We start from the raw sequence: 19,709 nt of genomic DNA, 5'->3' as shown, positions 1-19,709 counted from the left end.
GAAGGTCTTTGAATTTTGGATGAATTATATAGTAATATTTTTCTATTTTTATGTGTATATTAAAATAAATTATAAAAAAAAAAGTCATGACTTAAAAATATCATGATTCTTTTTTAAGTCAAAGGTATTCTCCGCACAACCGTAAAGATTAATCTCATCGAGATAACTAAGATTCATTTAAGGGGTTGATCTCTCTCAACAAAAATTTCTACACACGCACCGGCCGAGGAAGAAGTATATAATGTGACATTTATGGAAGAGTTGTAATTTGAACTTGTGAAAAGAGATTGATGAGGTTGCTACAATAATTTATCAATGTGAGGTTATGTTTTTCGATGGTAATGGATAAAGCTACAATATAAATCCACAAATAGTCACGTAACTTGATAAAAGTGGAATAAACGGCCATCTGAAAAATAAAAGTGCAATTTTTTTTAACAAATTAAAGTGCAATATTTGATGCGGTAGTTATAGATAATAAGATGGATATTGGTATGTGTGTGAGAGTTTGTGATGGGAGATTTATTACAACCTATTAAGTTGACTGTGGAATCGGAGCTTTATAATTTATATTTGAGATCGGTGCGAAGAAAGTTGTTGATGTAATGAATATATATATATATATATATATATATATATATATATATATATATATATATAGAGTCAGGATCCGTTGACACCAACTAGTTTGACACCAAATGTTACACCTCTCAATAACGTTTTAACCGATATAAATTTTATAAAATCCACCGTTGGATTGAAAGTTTACATCATATAGATCATTTGTGTAAAATTTCAAATAAATCCAAAATCATTTGATATGTTATTGAGATACATCAAAATTAACGGTTTTTGTATTTTTTTAAATGCCGTTAATCTTTATGTGTCTCAATAGCATATCAAATGATTTTGGATTTGTCTGAAATTTTACACAAATGATCTATATGATGTAAACTTTCAATCCAACGGTGGATTTTATAAAATTTATATCGGTTAAAACGTTATTGAGAGGTGTAACATTTGGTGTCAAACTAGTTGGTGTCAACGGATCCTGACTCATATATATATATATATATATATATATATATATATATATATATATATATATATATATATATTAGATGTGTTTAAATATAATTCTGTTCTTGACAAAAAAATATATAATTTTGTTCCTTCTAATTATAGTGGTTTTTGTATTAGTGTTCCTTTAAGTTTTTCGTTTGGGTTAGTATTTGCAAATTCAAAAATAGATGTTTTTAATTTATGACGGCATACATTGTTGACTACCGGTATCTTATACACAAAATTCAATATTATGCCATAATTTTATATTAACTAGGGGTAAACCCGTGCGTTGCACGGGTTCGATTAAAATACATAATTAAAATATTTTTATAAATTAAAAATAATAATTGTGATAAGTATAATCACATATTCGATTAAAATATATTGTTAAATACTTTTTACGATACGGTTATATTTAATATTATATATGTGTAAAAACAAAAAAAGTTGTTCAGAATTAAAATAATTTTTATTGAAATGATGTATCATATTTTATTTTAATTGTGTCATCGTATAAAATCTTAGTTTTCATTATATGAGTTGCAATTTTAGTCACAAATCACTTTGCTTTTTTATTTTTAATGTATCACTTATTTATTTATTTTCAATAAGAGTTGGAGGTCATACATACTTATACTTGGTGAAAATATTGTTCATGAGTAATGTTGAACTAAGAAGTATGGTGGTTTTGACATTTTTTATCACGTGATCTCGTATTCTGAAAATTACCTATCAAATAACAACGTTATTGCTTACTCCTTTCTATACAATTTAAGATGCCAAATAACTTATCAACTTACCTCCCTCTCGTTCTCTTGAAGTTTCTTATCAATTATTCACTTGGTGAAATTTTATCCAGATTTTATTAGTCTCGATTTTTTTTGTCTATTGTTTGTTTTTTTTTTCTATTGGGTTTTTCTCCGCTCATTTTGCTTTGAATTTTTTTATTTAATAATTTTTATTCGGATTTTCAATTTAATTTAGTAGTGCTTATTAGAATGCAGTACTCTTTTTTTATAGATGATTTGTTTTTTCTCTTTCATTTCATGGGTTTGATTAAAACACACATTTAAAATACTTTTTATCAATAAAAATAATAATTATGATAAGTATAATCATATATAATTAAATGATTGTTAATATTTTAAATATAGTAACATGGTTATATTTAATATAAATCTATATTAAAAATAAGAAGGTTATTTAAAAAAAAAAAGATTTTGTTTATGTTCTGGTAAAAACTCAAAGGGGGTTGTATTATTGATTAAATGGTGTGATTACACTTGGTTCAATCCCAACAACCCTGAGAGTTTTATAAGTCAGAAAAGGGATCTCTTTACAAATGAAAGTATTGAACTATTTATAGAGCCTCTAGTCTTCTTCTCCAAGCAAGGATTCCTAGAAATTCGGTCTTCAGCACCTTCTTCGGTGGTACAGCGTGAAAACGGGGATAGTAACCTTGGTCTCCAAGCTATGGCGGTTATGAGAAGTTAATTTCTTCCTTTTCAAGTCAATCAGTTAACACTGGGAAGAAGAAGATATTTATACGATACGGGATTATCCTTCTGGGCGTTGCCACGCTGTTGTTAGCCACGCCTTGGCCACTCGTCGCCTAATGGATATTTAGGTTTCGCTTGATTTGGGCCTATCCCCCTTCTTATACTAATTGGGCTTACTGGATATGTCCTTAAGCCCATTGCCCAGTCCACAGCCCCCCAAGCACGAAGTCCAAAGGAGTGAAGTGCTTGAGTATGATTCGAATTTTCCCTCTAAAACTTGTGGCGCGGGAACAATTTCATCACGTTTCTTCCCACTTTCTGGTGCACGTTCTCGTTCTCCTATACCATATCTATCAACCGTCTCTCCATTTACTGATGCCACGATTGGATATTTCCTCTATAAAATGGATCATTCGATGATAGGATCAACTCATCACATTCTCACCTGCTTGCTTAAAAGTTTTCTTTCTTCAGTATGTCTCCTAAAAACCTTCCCTTTGAATATGGTTAATCTCCTGCTTCCCCCGTCATTAAGCGACTCCGCCGTATGTTGACCCTGAGTACGGAGGACTTAATGGACGATTTTGGTGAGTTCTCGGAATTTGTCAAAGAGCTGAATGATTATTGTTGGAGGTTGACCAAGGAGGAGAAGCGTTTTCTTGACAGTGTGTTGCGTTTGGAGAAAGAGCTGAAGGATAATGCATCCTTTGTGATTGTTGTGGAGAATGTCAAGGAATGCCATTCCGAAGTTACTGAAGCTGTTGATAGCCAGATAGAGATCACGAAAGAGACCATGGGTGTGCAGGAGGAAATCTTAGGAATATGCTTTAATGAGGAGCGGAGGGTGGACGACCGTTTGGCGATGTTGAACAAAGAGATGAAGCCGCTCTTGAAGAGGAAGAGGGCTCTCCAGGGTGAGATTAGGGATGATGTCACTAAGTTGATTTTCAGACGTCATTCTCTGGTGGACCTTTTGGATAAGCAGGGCGAGCTGAAAGAAGATGAAATTCTGGCACACTAGTGTTAAGATGTTGTACTCAACGCTTCACCACTATAATACACTTTTAATGCGTGAATCAATGATCCAACATCCAACCGCGCATACACAAGGAATAATAAACTAAACAAACTGAAAGTAAATTAACACAGTAATTTGTTAACCCAGTTCAGCATAAGCCTACTCTGGGGGATACCAATCCAGGAGTGAATCCACTATGATAGTATTAGTTTGAAGCCCTCAATAAACCTCCCGTTTATGACTTCTCACCTAATCACCACCCGTGCTATATCCTACCTAAGACACACCTAGGTATGAGAACCTCCGCTCACCTCCTCTTGACCACAGCCACTGTGATCGTACAATACTAGATTTAATATGTGAAGACACACTTCATAAAACACTCACACCACTTCCGTGCTTAAAAGCTTTGGAATGATATACACACACTATCTCCTTGCTTAGAAGCTCCAGAGATATTACAATGCACAAACACACAGTTCCTAGTCTAGTGGGAAATCAACACAAGACTTAGAACACAAAAGACACAATACTAAAACCTAAACTCACGCTTTGTAAGACTCAAATCTGGTTTCAGTGACTTGAACAATGGTGTCAACATTCTTTAAATAACCTTCATTAGCTCAGGCTAGGTCTTCAATTAGGCTTCAATAGCATAGCTTGATTAATGGTTCCTTCAAGGAATATTCTTCAATTAAAATGTTTTGTTTCCTTAACTTAAAGATCTGATTAGCAAGCAAAACTTGATCACGAGATCCATTAATAATTATGCGTGACAACGCTCCTTATCACAAACGAACATTTATTATGGATTCCATATTTAGAACTTAGGCGCGAGATCTCACCATACACAGGCCCGACCTACTGGATGTGGTATCCAATGTTGAAGCATTGTACCGAACATCTTGCTTATACTGGATGGTGGAAGCATGAAGTTCCACATCAGGAAAGATCACATGTTTTAGCAAAATGAGGCCAACCATACAACGCCAACAATCTCCCCCTTTGGCAATTTTTTGGCTAAAACATCCTAAGATAATTTCAACCGTTCTAAAGGGATACACAAGCTACCTTTTCTTCAACTCAACGTAGGCACACAGTCAAGAAGTAAAGTAGAACATTTTAACATGCTTGTTTTAATAACCCCTCATATAAAAATAGCACATTTAATATGTATCAAATTAGAACTTCAGAGGCATGCAACAGCGGAAGGATAAGCACAAGAGCCTCACAGGAAATTGCCAATAGAGAGTATAAGATTCTCATAAAAGAAACACTGGGGAAAAATAAATTCCCTCAAAGCTGAGAAAAATAAATTCTCAGGAACAGATGATGCTTCAACATGAAGTAGCACATTGTGTGCTAAGAAAAAATATTGCTCCCCCTCAAAAGTAGAATCGAGTACCAAGTTCATCTTACTCCCCCTTAATTCATGCATAGGAGTATTCAGATGATCCAGCATCTGATGGCACATCATAGCTCAGCATCTATTATGGCATACAATAACTACTCCCCCTTTTTAGCCACAAAATAGACAAAATGGGAACTGCATAAAATAATATCCAAACGCAGTGCAGATAGTAGCAGAACAGAAAGTGTAGACAAAATATTACAAACCATGCACACTAGGTGCTAAATTCAGGGCTCAGCCCACAGACATGCAAAACAAAAATCCAAATAAAGAAACATCAGAATTACACAGAAGCACTTGGGGAGGAATCACTTTCAGCATCTGAGTCAGCTTCTTCTTCACCACTAGAACCATCATCATCTGCATCAGCTGCTTGAGCTGCAGCCTCTTCAACCCTGAGAGCATGTATCATCCTTTCAAACTGCAACTTCTTTTCATCTAGCTCCTTACAGTTTGCTTCCAGCATAGCAATCATCTCCTTCCTTGTCATAGGAGTGTCAGCAGCAGCATTTGATGGTCCAACAATATCTGGAGCATGCTGTTTACTGTACAGCTTCTGATGAATGGCCAGAGGAGTTGCCCTTTTCTTAGAAGACTCATCCTCATGCCTTATATTCGGATGTTGGGACAAGATGATGTCACAGATCAAAGTTGGAAATGCAATGGGTTGCTTGGTGACAGAGGTCTTAGCATGCTGCACAACTTGATTGAAAATATATAGACCAGCATTAAACTTAGTACCAGTACCAATCATATAAATGAGCTTACCCATATTTGTTGCAATGTCAGATGCATGTGTAGTAGGAACCCAGTTGACAGATGCAATACGATTCAGAATTGCATACTTTTGGGTTAACTTGACAGCTGGTACCTTCTCCTTCTTGGGCCAGGTTTTCACCTTTTCAGCTGTGATAGTTTTGCAGACCACATTGTCAGATACATCTATGTCAGGGTGAGGATCATCAGCATTACCCAGCACCTTGTTGATCACACTTGGAGAGAATGTCACACATTTTCCTCGAACATATACCTTCTGAAATTCTTTGTCCAAGGGATTGTCACAACCTATAGGGATGTTGACAACAAACTCCCTAACCAGCTTTTCATAGCAGGAGCCTAAGCCCCACACAGTTTTGATCAATCCAGCATCATTGATCAAACTCACAATCTCTTCACATTCCAGAATATCTTTGCCTAGTTCCCTTTCCAGAGCCAATCTTCTTTTGCAGATGATTCCCCATCGTTGTGCATAAGATGGAAGATGAAATGAAACATTGTCACAAGGGAAGTCTTCAATGTCAGGAGCAACAGATTGAGGCATGGCCTTCTTAGCAGACATGGCCTTCTTAGCAGGAGGCTTGATGCTTGAGTCATCCTTTTCAGCTTCAAAATCAAAGTCACTTGATGGTGCACTCTTCCTTTTCAGCACACCCTTTTTCTTTTCAGGAGGAGGTATAGGCTTGCTCCATCCTTTCTTAGGACCATACTTGACAGGCTTCAGAGTGTTGTCCTTTGTTTTCTTGGTGACAACAGGGGTAGTGGTGACAACAGGTGCAGGTGTAGTGGTCCTGCTTCTCAGTCTTCTCCCAATACCTTTCTGAGTAGGTGGAGGTTGCAGATCTTCTTCAGAGGGGACTTCATCAACATCCACTATGTCTTGTTCTTCATTGGTGATTTTCTCAGAGTCCTCACCAGCTTCATTCTCTGGCTCAGAATCAGCCACATCTTCAGGGGTACTTTCTTTGTTTACTTCCTCTTCAGTGGAAGCTTCAGTATTAGATCCACTGCCAAACGATCCAGTGGCAGTGTCAGCATGTGGGCTAGATCCTCCTTTGGATGCTTCAACATCCTTCTCAGCATCAGTTGGTATAGAGGATGGCTCAACACCGGTTGGAGCATCGGTTACAACAGCCTTTTCTTGGGATTTTTCAGTAACATCAGTTATGACATTCGTGGGAACTGCCATATTCTCAGGAACACTAGGATTATTGTTCATAACAACATTCTCAGCAATATTTTGGGTTTTTCCTAGGGTTTCAACAGAACTAGGGTTTTCCTTTGCAGAAGGGGTTTCTTGATTCACCTTTTCAGACACAGACTTAACACTTTCTTCATTAACTTTATTAGACGATTCAACATTCGCATTTTTGCCGGAGGCAACATCATGCGATTCCACATTCGCAGTTTCAGAAGGGTCCTTATTCAAGTATAGATCAGACATGCTCAAACCCCTTTTTACGGGAGATTGGGGTTTCTTTTTCTTAGACTTAACAGTATCGGACTTAATAGAAATTGAGGGAGACGATTCACTTACTCTCTTAGTGGATTTTGCAGATTTCTTCTTTTTCGAACTAGTAGCAGGGATACTTGATATGGGAGTCGCATTGACCACAACAGTTGATCCTTCCTTCTTAGATTTTGATCTTGTTTTCACAGTATCAGCAAGTTTGTTTTTGATCTGAGCGGAACCGGAAGATTGAGACATTTTCTCAAAGAAATTGTTGAAGTTTTTGAAGTTTTTGATGATTTGAGATGATGGTTTGTGTTTGCAGATCGCAGCAAGGAGTTCAGAGGAAGTTGAAGGTTTTGGAAAGGAATAATGATGATATGAGAGTTGATAGCGTGTAATTGAGAAGTTATGGAAAGTTATTTTTGTCTTTCCTTGATTTACGTGCGCCAATAGTTGAAATTTGGAGAAAAAAACGGTTGCGCGCACATAATGCCTTAACTGCTATAATTCCTCATATAGGCAAATTCCTAATTTGCCCCTAAGCCTTTCAAATTGATGAGCATCTAATGCTTTAGTAAAGATATCCGCTACCTGTTCTTCAGTTGCAACATGCTCCAACTTCACAATATTTTCCTCTACTAAATCCCTGATGAAGTGATGACGAATGTCAATATGCTTTGTTCTACTGTGTTGTATAGGATTTTTTGAAATATTTATGGCGCTTAAATTGTCACAGTACAATGTTAGAGCATCCTGTTCAACATTGTATTCCTTAAGCATCTGCTTCATCCACAATAATTGAGAGCAACTACTCCCAGCTGCAATGTACTCAGCCTCTGCAGTGGATAGAGAAACACAGTTTTGTTTCTTGCTAAACCATGAGATAAGATTCTCTCCTAGGTAAAAACATCCACCAGAGGTGCTTTTTCTGTCATCAGCACATCCAGCCCAATCTGCATCACAATATCCCATCAACCTAGCATTGTTGGTGTGGGAATACATTATTCCATAATCAGAAGTTGCATTGACATACTTCAAAATTCTTTTTACTTGTGTAAGATGGCTCATCTTTGGCTCAGCTTGGTACCTTGCACATACACCAACAACAAAGGTGATGTCAGGTCTGCTTGCTGTGAGGTATAATAGTAGGCTCCCTATCATGCTTCTGTACAGGCTTTGGTCTACATCTACACCTTTCTCATCCTTGGTTAATTTTAGATGTGTGGCAGCAGGTGTTCTTTTGTGTGCAGCATTTTCCATGCCAAATTTCTTTATGATATTTTTAGCATACTTGCTTTGAGACACAAATATTGTGTCTTCCATCTGTTTCACCTGTAATCCAAGAAAATAGGTTAATTCTCCTACCAAGCTCATCTCAAATTCAGACTGCATCTGTCTCACAAAGTGTTGGACCATCGGTTCCGCCATCCCTCCAAAGACTATGTCATCAACATATATCTGTGCTATCAACAAGTTTCCATTCATTTCTTTGACAAATAAGGTCTTGTCATTTCCACCTTTCTTGTATCCTTGGTTGATCAGGAATTCAGTTAGCCTTTCATACCAAGCCCTTGGTGCTTGTTTCAAGCCATACAAAGCCTTTTTCAGTTTGTAGACATGATCCGGATGATTTGGATCTATGAAACCTTTGGGCTGTTCTACAAACACTTCTTCATGAAGATACCCATTTAGAAAGGCGCTCTTGACATCCATTTGGTAGAGTTTGAGTTTGAGAATGCAAGCTACACCAAGAAGCAGCCTTATGGATTCTAGTCTTGCCACGGGAGCAAAGGTCTCATCAAAGTCAATTCCCTCCACCTGAGTGTAGCCTTGAGCTACCAGTCTTGCCTTATTCCTTGTTACTGTACCCTTCTCATCAGACTTATTCTTGTATATCCATTTAGTGCCTATGACATTTACTCCATGTGGTCTTGGAACAAGATCCCACACTTCATTTCTCTTGAACTGATTCAATTCTTCTTGCATTGCTCCAATCCAGAACTCATCAGTAAGAGCCTCTTTTATGTTTTTAGGCTCAAATTTTGATACAAAACAAGTGTTTGAGATAGCATCAATCTTTCTTCTGGTAGCAATACCTTGGTCTAGATCACCTATGATTAGATCTTTGGGGTGATTTTTCTGTGTTCTAATAGATGGTGCTTTTGCTGGGGCAGGTACAGAGTCTTGATCAGATTCCTCACCTTTTAATTCAGACTTTTCACTTTGTGTTATCCCATCAGAATTGTCAGGGGATGGTTCAACATCTATTTCCACATCCTGTGATTGAGTGGATGGTGCATCATCAATCACAACATTGATCGTTTCCATAATGACTTTGGTTTTTGAGTTATAGACCCTGTAGGCTCTGCTATTCAAAGAATATCCCAGAAATATACCTTCTTCACTTTTAGGATCAAGTTTTCGTCTTGGTTCTCTGTCAGCAAGAATGTAGCATTTACTCCCAAAAATGTGGAAGTGTTTCACAGTTGGCTTTCTTCCCTTCCATAATTCATACAAGGTTGCAGATGTTCCCTTTTTGAGTGTTACACGGTTGTGTATGTAGCAGGCTGTACTCATAGCCTCTGCCCAGAACTGATATGGAAGACCCTTGGCATGAAGCATTACCCTAGTAGACTCTTGAATGGTTCTATTCTTTCTCTCTACTACACCATTTTGTTGTGGTGTTATGGGAGCAGAGAATTCATGTTGGATACCTTCTGCTGCACAGAAATCATAGAATTTGCTATTCTCAAATTCCTTTCCATGATCACTTCTGACCCTTATGATGACAGACTCCTTTTCTCTTTGAAGTTGTACACATAAGTTTCTAAATGTTTCAAAACTATCTGATTTTTCTCTAAGGAAGTCTATCCATGTAAATCTAGAGAAATCATCCACCATAACAAAAGCATACCTTTTTCCTCCAAGACTTTCAGTCTGCATAGGTCCCATCAAATCCATATGTAACAATTCAAGTGTTCTGGTAGTAGATTGATGTTGAAGCCTTGGGTGCGCCACCTTGGTTTGTTTGCCTATCTGACATTCTCCACATATTGTTCCCTCGTCTATCTTTAGCTTGGGTAATCCTCTGATTGCTTCTTCAGCTATGGCCTTTTTCATTCCTCTCAGGTGTAGATGACCCAACTTTTGATGCCAGAGTTTGACTTCCTCATTTTTGCTTATGAGGCAAGTAGATATATAATTTCCTTCTTCAGACACCCACAAGTAACAATTGTCTTTGGACCTTACTCCCTTCATTATCAGTCTTCCTTCTTCATCTGTAACAAGACATTCTGATTGTGTGAAGTTCACCTTCATGCATTGGTCACATAGTTGACTGATGCTAATCAAATTGGCTGTAAGTCCTTTTACTAACAGAACATTGTCTAAGTTTGGTAACCCATTATCAATTAGGTTCCCAATTCCTTTTATTTCTCCCTTAGCTCCATCTCCAAATGTTACAAAGCTTGTGGCATAGGACCTTAGGTTGGCTAGATACCCTTCCACTCCAGTCATGTGTCTAGAGCATCCACTGTCAAAATACCAATCTTGTCTAGATGATGCCCGCAGTGATGTATGAGCTATCAGGCTTACACCATCTTCCTTCTTCTTCCACTCTTTCTTGACATTCACGTTCTCAGATTTGGGTTCAAGTGGCCGTGAATTCTGTGGATAGCCGTACAGTTTGTAGCAATAAGGTCTAATGTGCCCTTTCCTACCACAATAATGACACCTCCAATTCCTTCTTTTAGTCCTAGATCTTGACCTGTTGTATCGATGGTGAGGCGGGTGTTGAGGCATCGAGTTAGTCTGGACATGCTGCTTGGGTTTTAACCATGTGTCAGTTCCCTGATGTGTGGGAGGATGAGGAGGTAGTAACCCACCACTAACAGGAAAAGTTTTATCAATGGGAGTAGTGATTGTAGCTTTGTTGTAACCCATTTCTTGATCCACTATCTCGTAATCAAAGCCAATAGGTTTCTTACCAGCACTTTGTTTTAGCAGCATGGCTTGAAACTTTTCTTCTCCTGATGCAAAGACTCTAACTTGTTTTCTAGCATGCTCCAAGTCTTCATTCAGCTTTTCAATCTCTTTGTTGAGAGTCTTAATTATATCCAGACATTCATTCTTCTCGGCCTGTAGTTGACAATTCGCCTTCTTTTGTTTTTCCAAGGCTTTGCAGAATTCATTGCTCCTGATGAATAAGTCCTTATAGGTAGCCAGAAGTTCTTCATATGATGTTTCATCGCATGATTCAGCATCAGATTCATAGACACCTGTCAATGCATTGACAAGTTTAGCGGATTCACCTTCATCTTCTTCTGAATCATCCTCATCTGACCAAGTAACAGCAAGACTCTTCTTCTTCTTCAAAAAAGTAGGGCATTCAGATTTGATATGACCAAATCCTTCGCACTCATGACACTGAACTCCTCTAGATGAAGTACTTTTGTCATCACTTCTGGTCCTCCTTTGACTAGATACAGGTTTGTTGAAGTCAGATTTGGTGCTTGGACCATTGAACTTATTGTTGAAGTCAGATTTGGTACTTGGACCATTGAATTTATTTCTTTTATCCATCCTCTTCATGATACGGTTGAACTGTCTTCCAAGTAACACCATGGCTTCAGATAAACTTTCATCACTCTCCATATCTATCTCATCATCTTCTGCAGTATTAGAAGTAAAAGCCAAACTTTTGTTTTTCTTCTCTTTTCTTTGGTTTATGCTCATCTCATAGGTTTGAAGTGAGCCTATTAGTTCATCCACTTGAATGTTGGCCAGATCCTGAGATTCTTCTATAGCTGTTACTTTCATGTCAAACCTCTTAGGTAGAGATCTGAGAATTTTGCTCACCAGCTTTTCATCTGATATGGGTTCTCCCAAGGCATCAAATGAATTTGCAAATTCTAAAATATTCATGTGAAAGTCATGAATAGTCTCTTCTTCCTTCATACTCAGATTTTCAAAGTTTGTGCGAAGCATCTGAAGTTTGGACAGCTTTACCTTGTTGGTTCCTTCATGTGCTTTCCTGAGTATTTCCCACGCCTGTTTGGCCACAGTGCATCGTTTAACAAGTCTGAACATGTTGATGTCCACCCCATTGAATATGGCATTCAATGCTTTTGAATTTCCCAGAGCTAAGTCATCCTCGTCTTTAGAATAGTCTTTATTAGGCTTGATTTCACCTGTTACCTTCCCATCCTTATCAATGACCATTGGGGGTTCCCATCCATTTTCTACAGCTTTCCATGTTCTGCTATCAATGGATTTAAGAAACACCATCATCTTAGCTTTCCAGTAGTCATAGTTCTCAGGCCCAGTTAGCAGTGGTGGTTTAGAAACCGTTCCTCCTTCCTTGTCCATCTCACCAGAAATTTCCGTCCCTGAAGCTCACCCTGAGTTTCGAGCAGGGTGCCTGCTCTGATACCAATTGAAATTCTGGCACACTAGTGTTAAGATGTTGTACTCAACGCTTCACCACTATAATACACTTTTAATGCGTGAATCAATGATCCAACATCCAACCGCGCATACACAAGGAATAATAAACTAAACAAACTGAAAGTAAATTAACACAGTAATTTGTTAACCCAGTTCAGCATAAGCCTACTCTGGGGGATACCAATCTAGGAGTGAATCCACTATGATAGTATTAGTTTGAAGCCCTCAATAAACCTCCTGTTTATGACTTCTCACCTAATCACCACCCGTGCTATATCCTACCTAAGACACACCTAGGTATGAGAACCTCCGCTCACCTCCTCTTGACCACAGCCACTGTGATCGTACAATACTAGATTTAATATGTGAAGACACACTTCATAAAACACTCACACCACTTCCGTGCTTAAAAGCTTTGGAATGATATACACACACTATCTCCTTGCTTAGAAGCTCCAGAGATATTACAATGCACAAACACACAGTTCCTAGTCTAGTGGGAAATCAACACAAGACTTAGAACACAAAAGACACAATACTAAAACCTAAACTCACGCTTTGTAAGACTCAAATCTGGTTTCAGTGACTTGAACAATGGTGTCAACATTCTTTAAATAACCTTCATTAGCTCAGGCTAGGTCTTCAATTAGGCTTCAATAGCATAGCTTGATTAATGGTTCCTTCAAGGAATATTCTTCAATTAAAATGTTTTGTTTCCTTAACTTGAAGATCTGATTAGCAAGCAAAACTTGATCACGAGATCCATTAATAATTATGCGTGACAACGCTCCTTATCACAAACGAACATTTATTATGGATTCCATATTCAGAACTTAGGCGCGAGATCTCACCATACACAGGCCCGGCCTACTGGATGTGGTATCCAATGTTGAAGCATTGTACCGAACATCTTGCTTATACTGGATGGTGGAAGCATGAAGTTCCACATCAGGAAAGATCACATGTTTTAGCAAAATGAGGCCAACCATACAACGCCAACAGAAGATTTGAAGCCTATTGAAGAAAACATGGTGAAGGCGAAGAGGGTGAAACGGGCATTGGAGAAAATGCATCGTATCACCGTCGCCGATGCTGATGAATTGGGGAGTTCTACCATGCCATGAAGTCTTTACTTGCTTGCCCTTTTATGTCTTTTTTCCTATGTTTGTAATTTGTTTTCGTATTTTTGAACCTTCGTTATTTTCATTCTGTTTCTTTGCTTCCGTTGTATTTCCTTTGCGAAAATTTGGATATTAAGCAATTTCCTTTCCTTATGTGTTGTTCTTCTGTTCCTTTTAGTACCGCCTCCCTTTGCAGTCTTCAATAACTCAAATGGGTCAAATTTTGACTTCTTGGAAACATAAAAGTGACATTTCTCGAGACAGTCAAAACTTGGTGGTTACAACCGTCCAAGCATTTATTACTACCGTTAATAACGATGTTAAGGTTAAATATTGACTATAAATATCACCTGATAAAACTCGAATTTTTATCAACTTGTTTTGAATCCTCACGATGGAAAGGAGAAATGCTAAGAAACCCATTGCTGAGGAGCCTCAATCTCAGCGAAGGAAGAAAAAGGTGGAGATAACCACTTCGAACTCCACTCGTTCCCGAAGGGCTACAGAGGTCAAAAAGGTGGAGGTTATCATTCTTTCCTCTGATACCTCTGATTCTGATAGCGCTGATGAGGATTACGTTTCGTTTCTGGAGACGTATGTTCCTCCCGAGCTTTCTTCTCGTGCTTCTTCGTCGGGTGAAGAAGATGGATCCCGGATTACCGTGGAGTCCAAAATGACGCTTCCTGGGCCTGTGCAGAAGGATTCGGAATCCGAGTGATGGGGCTTTTTAGGAATACTTGTTGTTTTTGTAACTTGGTTTCCCCTCGTTGTACTTTTATCTTCTATCATTAATAAAGATTTCCTTTCCCGTTTTGAGTTGAATGTATTTATTTTTGCGTTTTGCTTTTTCCTTGTCTTTGACTTCTTCTCTTTGGGCGCTATTCCGACTATTCTTGTCGCGCCCTAGAAGGCGAATCAAACTTTTATCCGGCGGGATAATTAGTCCTGGCGTGATCGTTTAATTAAAGGCGCCTCTCTACCCGCCTGTAGGCGTCGTAATTAATTGTCTGATGATAAGTCTTCTAAGGTTTACTCTCGAGATACGCGCTTTGACACGTACGTGATCCGACGATGTATACGATGCTTACTCGTTCGAACCTTACAACTTCAAAGTAACTGTTTGGACTAAAGTCTTATAAATAGGGGTTTTACTCTTTCTTTTTCCTTTACTTCTTCTGCAAAATCTTCTACTCCCATTCCGATCCAGTTTACGCTCTCTTCTTCATTCTCCCGATAAAGGTTTTCAACGGTCTCCGTTTCAAGACGACTTTATCTCCTTGCTTCGAGGTCTTCATCCGTTTCATAAGGTATTTCACTTCATACCTTTCTTCTTCTCGTTAATTAGGTCTGTTCTGAGTAGGAACCCTAATTTCTATAATTAGGTTTAGAACAAATGGTTATCTTGAGGGAGCTAGATGAGGATGAGGGGAGAGTTCCTATTTCTTCTCCTAGTTATCTCGAGTGGGCGCAACAAGTTCGCGCCCACTATACTAGGGCTAACGGCGTTCTTAATAGCCGGGGGTTTTATTCGGAATTGTGGGGTTTTGATGTTGGGAGTTGTAGTAGTGATAGCGATAGCAGTAGTGATAGTGGTAATGACAGTGATTGCGTCATAATCTCCCCTTCCTCTTTCACAGGAAAGCGGAAGAACCCCTGCCGAGATCTAGTCGTTGCTGACTACACTCCAGTCACCATGGAAGTTCCTTCGAAGTATACTAGTGTGGAAATGGTGAGGAGCTTTAGGAAAGCTGTCAAACTTTCTGACTCCCGACATGAAGATTCTATTATTACCGAGCCTGTCAGAGAATATGAGTTTGTATTCTTTAAAAACGACACCCCGCCAGATTATTTCTATCTTTATACTGGCGTGATCCAACCCCTCAATATTTGGCTGCCTTTTACCCCTTTTGAGGCGGAGATGTTGAAGGTTCTTAACGTCGCCCCTACCCAACTTCATCCCAATAGTTGGGCCTTTATCAAAGCCTTCGAGGTGATGTGCTTAGGTTTCGAACTAAAACCCTCAATTGGCGTCTTTTTCTCTTTCTACCACATTAAAAACTTGAAACCTCAAGCTTTAGTCTCCCTTAGCAGTCAACCTAATCGTCGCCTCCTGAGTTTGTATGCTTCCAACTTCAAGAACTTTAAGAACTCTTTCTTCCGGGTTCGCTGTGGCGATCAACTCCCGGATTTGATGTATGATGAAGTAGAAGATCCTCTATTTCCCTTCTACTGGACCGATAACCCTAGGCTTATCAAGGGAGCCGTCTTTGAGGCCTTGAGTGATTTTGAACAAGATACCGTCAACTTCCTTGATTCCTATGCTCTTATGGATACCGCCGACATTCTTAGGTGTGAGGGTAATAGTAAAGCCCTGACAGAGTATTTACGTAAGTACTGATTTTGGTATTTTTCTATTTCTGTTTAATGTTGATCTCGCCTTATTGCTAACTTGTGTTTTTTTTGTCTCTTTTGTTTTTGCAGAGAGAATGAGGACTATCTCTAATGAAGAGAGACTGGCATTCTTGGCTAAGGCTCGCCAGCAAAAAGCCAATCCTGCTGTCGCCGTGATTGACCCACTGAAACAGCTACAAGTGGAGGAAGCTGTTATAAAGGAGGGGCGAAGTAAAAAGAAACATGATGGGCGGATTCGTGTCGAGATCCCAGGGAAAACAGCTTCTGGAGCAAAAGAGACCGAGGGTGTCGCTCCTCCTCCTCCCAAAAAGCAGAAGGTTGAGAATATCACTCAGACCGTTAAGGACGCCTCCAAAGGCAAAGGCGTGGCTTCTAGTTCTTCTCAGCCTTCCCCTCAAGATGCCGATGCCGCTGCTTCCCTAACTTGGAGCTCCTTTGATCCTTTTGAATTTATCGAAAGGGGGGTGACTATGGTTGGTGATATGACCCGCTTCACCAACACTTCTACTGAGGACCTGAGGAAGAAAGCTTTGGAGTACGAGGTTAAGGGCACTCTTCTCAACTACTTGCTGACAAATCGCCAAGAACAAGAGGTCCAAGAGGCGAAGCAGAAGGTGAAGACCGTTGATGATAACCTTGCTGATATTGAGAAGAGGTATACTGAGACCAAGACCAAGCTGGAGGCAGATATTAAGAAGCTGAAGGAAGAACAGGAAGGCGAGGCGGAGAGGTTGAGGAAAGAGTATGAGGAGAAGCTGGCCAAGATTAAGGAAAGCTACGCCGCTTCTGAGACTAAGCTTAAAGAGAATGCAGCTGCTGAGGACGAGAAAATTTCTAAGCTTTCCAAGGAGAGGGATGCAGCGGTGTTTTCTGCTGGCACTTTGGGCGAGCAAAAGGCTAGGTTGGAGAGTGATGTCACAGAGCTTCAGCTCTATGCCGCCAGCCAATATGACGAAGGCTTTTCTTTTGCCATTGAACAGGTCAAGCTTCTTTTCCCAGATCTCGATGCTAAGCGCCTTGGCGAAGCTGATGCAATGAATCAGATTGTTGACGGCAAACTCGTTCCTTACGTTCCTCCTCAGTGAATGACTTCTTTTCCCTTTGTTGTAATGACTTTTGTTCTTGCCCTTCTGTGGCTTTTTTGTAACTATTTTGTATGCCCTTTTGTGGCTTTGAACAATTTGCCCTTTGCTGGGTCCTTTATAAATTTCTTTATTCGCCTGATTTCTTCTCTTCATAACTTTATGGATTATTACGCTTTTAGATAACGCCTCCTATCGTTCTTGCTTCGGACACTTTTACCCTTACACCTGTGATGTCTTTGACATTTTAACATAATTGTGAGCTGTTTGAGAATAAATTTATACCTGTTGTTTGTAGCTGGTATGGCGATATGTCGCCTTGTTTTGAGTGGTGTGCAAGTTTTTCCTTTTGTTGATAATCTTGCCTTTCTTCACTGTGTACTTTCTGTTTTTGACGCCCCCTACGGGTGACGCCAAGGCCTCTCAACCCTGATTTAATTTCTGTTTCTGACGCCCCCTACGGGTGACGCTAAGGCCTCTCAACCCTGATTTAATTTCTGTTTCTGACGCCCCCTACGGGTGACGCCAAGGCCTCTCAACCCTGATTTAATTTCTGTTTCTGACGCCCCCTACGGGTGACGCCAAGGCCTCTCAACCCTGATTTAATTTCTGTTTCTGACGCCCCCTACGGGTGACGCCAAGGCCTCTCAACCCTGATTTAATTTCTGTTTCTGACGCCCCCTACGGGTGACGCCAAGGCCTCTCAACCCTGACTTAATTTCTGTTTCTGACGCCCCCTACGGGTGACGCCAAGGCCTCTCAACCCTGATTTAATTTCTGTTTCTGACGCCCCCTACGGGTGACGCCAAGGCCTCTCAACCCTGATTTAATTTCTGTTACGGGTGACGCCAAGGCCTCTCAACCCTGATTTAATTTCTGTTTCTGACGCCCCCTACGGGTGACGCCAAGGCCTCTCAACCCTGATTTAATTTCTGTTTCTGACGCCCCCTACGGGTGACGCCAAGGCCTTTCAACCTTGTTTTATTTCTGTTTTTGACGTCTCCTACGGGTGACGCCAGGGCCTTTCAACCTTGATTTAATTTCTTTTTTTATTCAGGGCTCATAATTTGATCATGTTGACCTTGATTGACGTAAATGTTTTAACTGTGTAAGAGAACATGTGTAATATAATAAAGCTACTAAAATTTTGAAATTCAATGAGCCTCGATAAAAACCCTAGTTTGCACAAGGGAAAAGAGTGTCTCACTGTTTTTATTGGGATTGGTTATTATACATAAGCTATCCTTATGCACCATGCATAAGTTACTTAGTGCACCCCCCAAATTACTTGTGCACCCCCCAAATTATTAGCACACCCCCAAATTTCTCATGCACCCCCCAAATTACTTGTGCACCCCCAAATTTCTCATGCACCCCCAAAATTTCTCGCACACCCCCAATATGACTTTTGCCCCCCAATTTTATTTTTTTGGTCCCCTCCACATTTCTAGCCTAAACCATTTTGTTGTGGGAATGGTTTCAGAGATATGCACTCCAAAACCATTAAGTGTATAAGATGGTTTTAGAGTACAACCCTATAATTAGAATACAAACAATAATTGTGATTTGAAACCATTTAACCAACATAATGGTTTCCAGAATTTTTAAAACCATATAAACACACATAAAACCATTTTACAATACAAATGGTTTCAGTGTATAACTATCTGAAACCATTTAACCAACATAATGGTTTCCAGAATTTTTAAAACCATAAAAACACACATAAAACCATTTTACAATACAAATGGTTTCAGTGTATAACTATCTGAAACCATTTAACCAGCATAATGGTTTCCAGAATTTTTGAAACCATAAAAACACACATAAAACCATTTTACAATACAAATGGTTTTAGTGTATAACTATCTGAAACCATTTAACTGGTTTTAAATAATGATTATAATTGTACCAAAAAAAAACAATTATGATTCTAATTATAGGTTGTACTTCAAAACCATCTTATGCACTTAATGGTTTTGGAGTGTATATTTTTGAAACCATTCCCACAGCAAAATGGTTTAGGCTTGAAATATGGGGGGTTAAAAAAAAATTGGGCGCACAAGTCATCTAGGGGGTGCGTGAAAAATTTTGGGGAGTGCGCTAGAAATTTGGGGGTGCGCGAGAAATTGGGGGGTGCATGAGAAATTTGGGGGTGCGCGAGTAATTTGGGGGGTACGTGAGAAATTTGGGGGGTGTGAGATTAGGTGTGAGTGTGTGAGTTGAGATTGGCTAGGATTATTACATGTGGATGCTTAATCTAATGGATGTTATTGACTTATGTACCATGCATAAGGATTACACTTATGTATAATAACTTCTCCCGTTTTTATTTATTAATGAAAATGGTTCTTATACATCATTAAAATAGTGCTGAAAAGGCATGAATTTACTTGTTCTTCCACCAGTGGCGTGATGCTCCGTAA

The 19,709-nt window shown here is 39.2% G+C and overlaps 1 protein-coding gene across 1 annotated transcript; it reads right to left on the bottom strand.

Annotated features, from left to right (window-relative positions):
* Positions 1-5,276: 5,276 nt before the first annotated feature.
* Positions 5,277-7,478, bottom strand: LOC123914857. Its single transcript, XM_045966021.1, has one exon. The coding sequence runs from the start codon at positions 7,476-7,478 to the stop codon at positions 5,277-5,279; it is 2,202 nt and encodes a 733-aa protein (XP_045821977.1).
* Positions 7,479-19,709: the final 12,231 nt, after the last annotated feature.

This window comes from Trifolium pratense, linkage group LG3 (assembly GCF_020283565.1).
Source record: "Trifolium pratense cultivar HEN17-A07 linkage group LG3, ARS_RC_1.1, whole genome shotgun sequence".
Taxonomy (NCBI): Eukaryota; Viridiplantae; Streptophyta; class Magnoliopsida; order Fabales; family Fabaceae; genus Trifolium; species Trifolium pratense.
The sequence above is the reverse complement of the archived record's forward strand: the minus strand, read 5'-3'. Positions and strand labels throughout refer to the sequence as shown.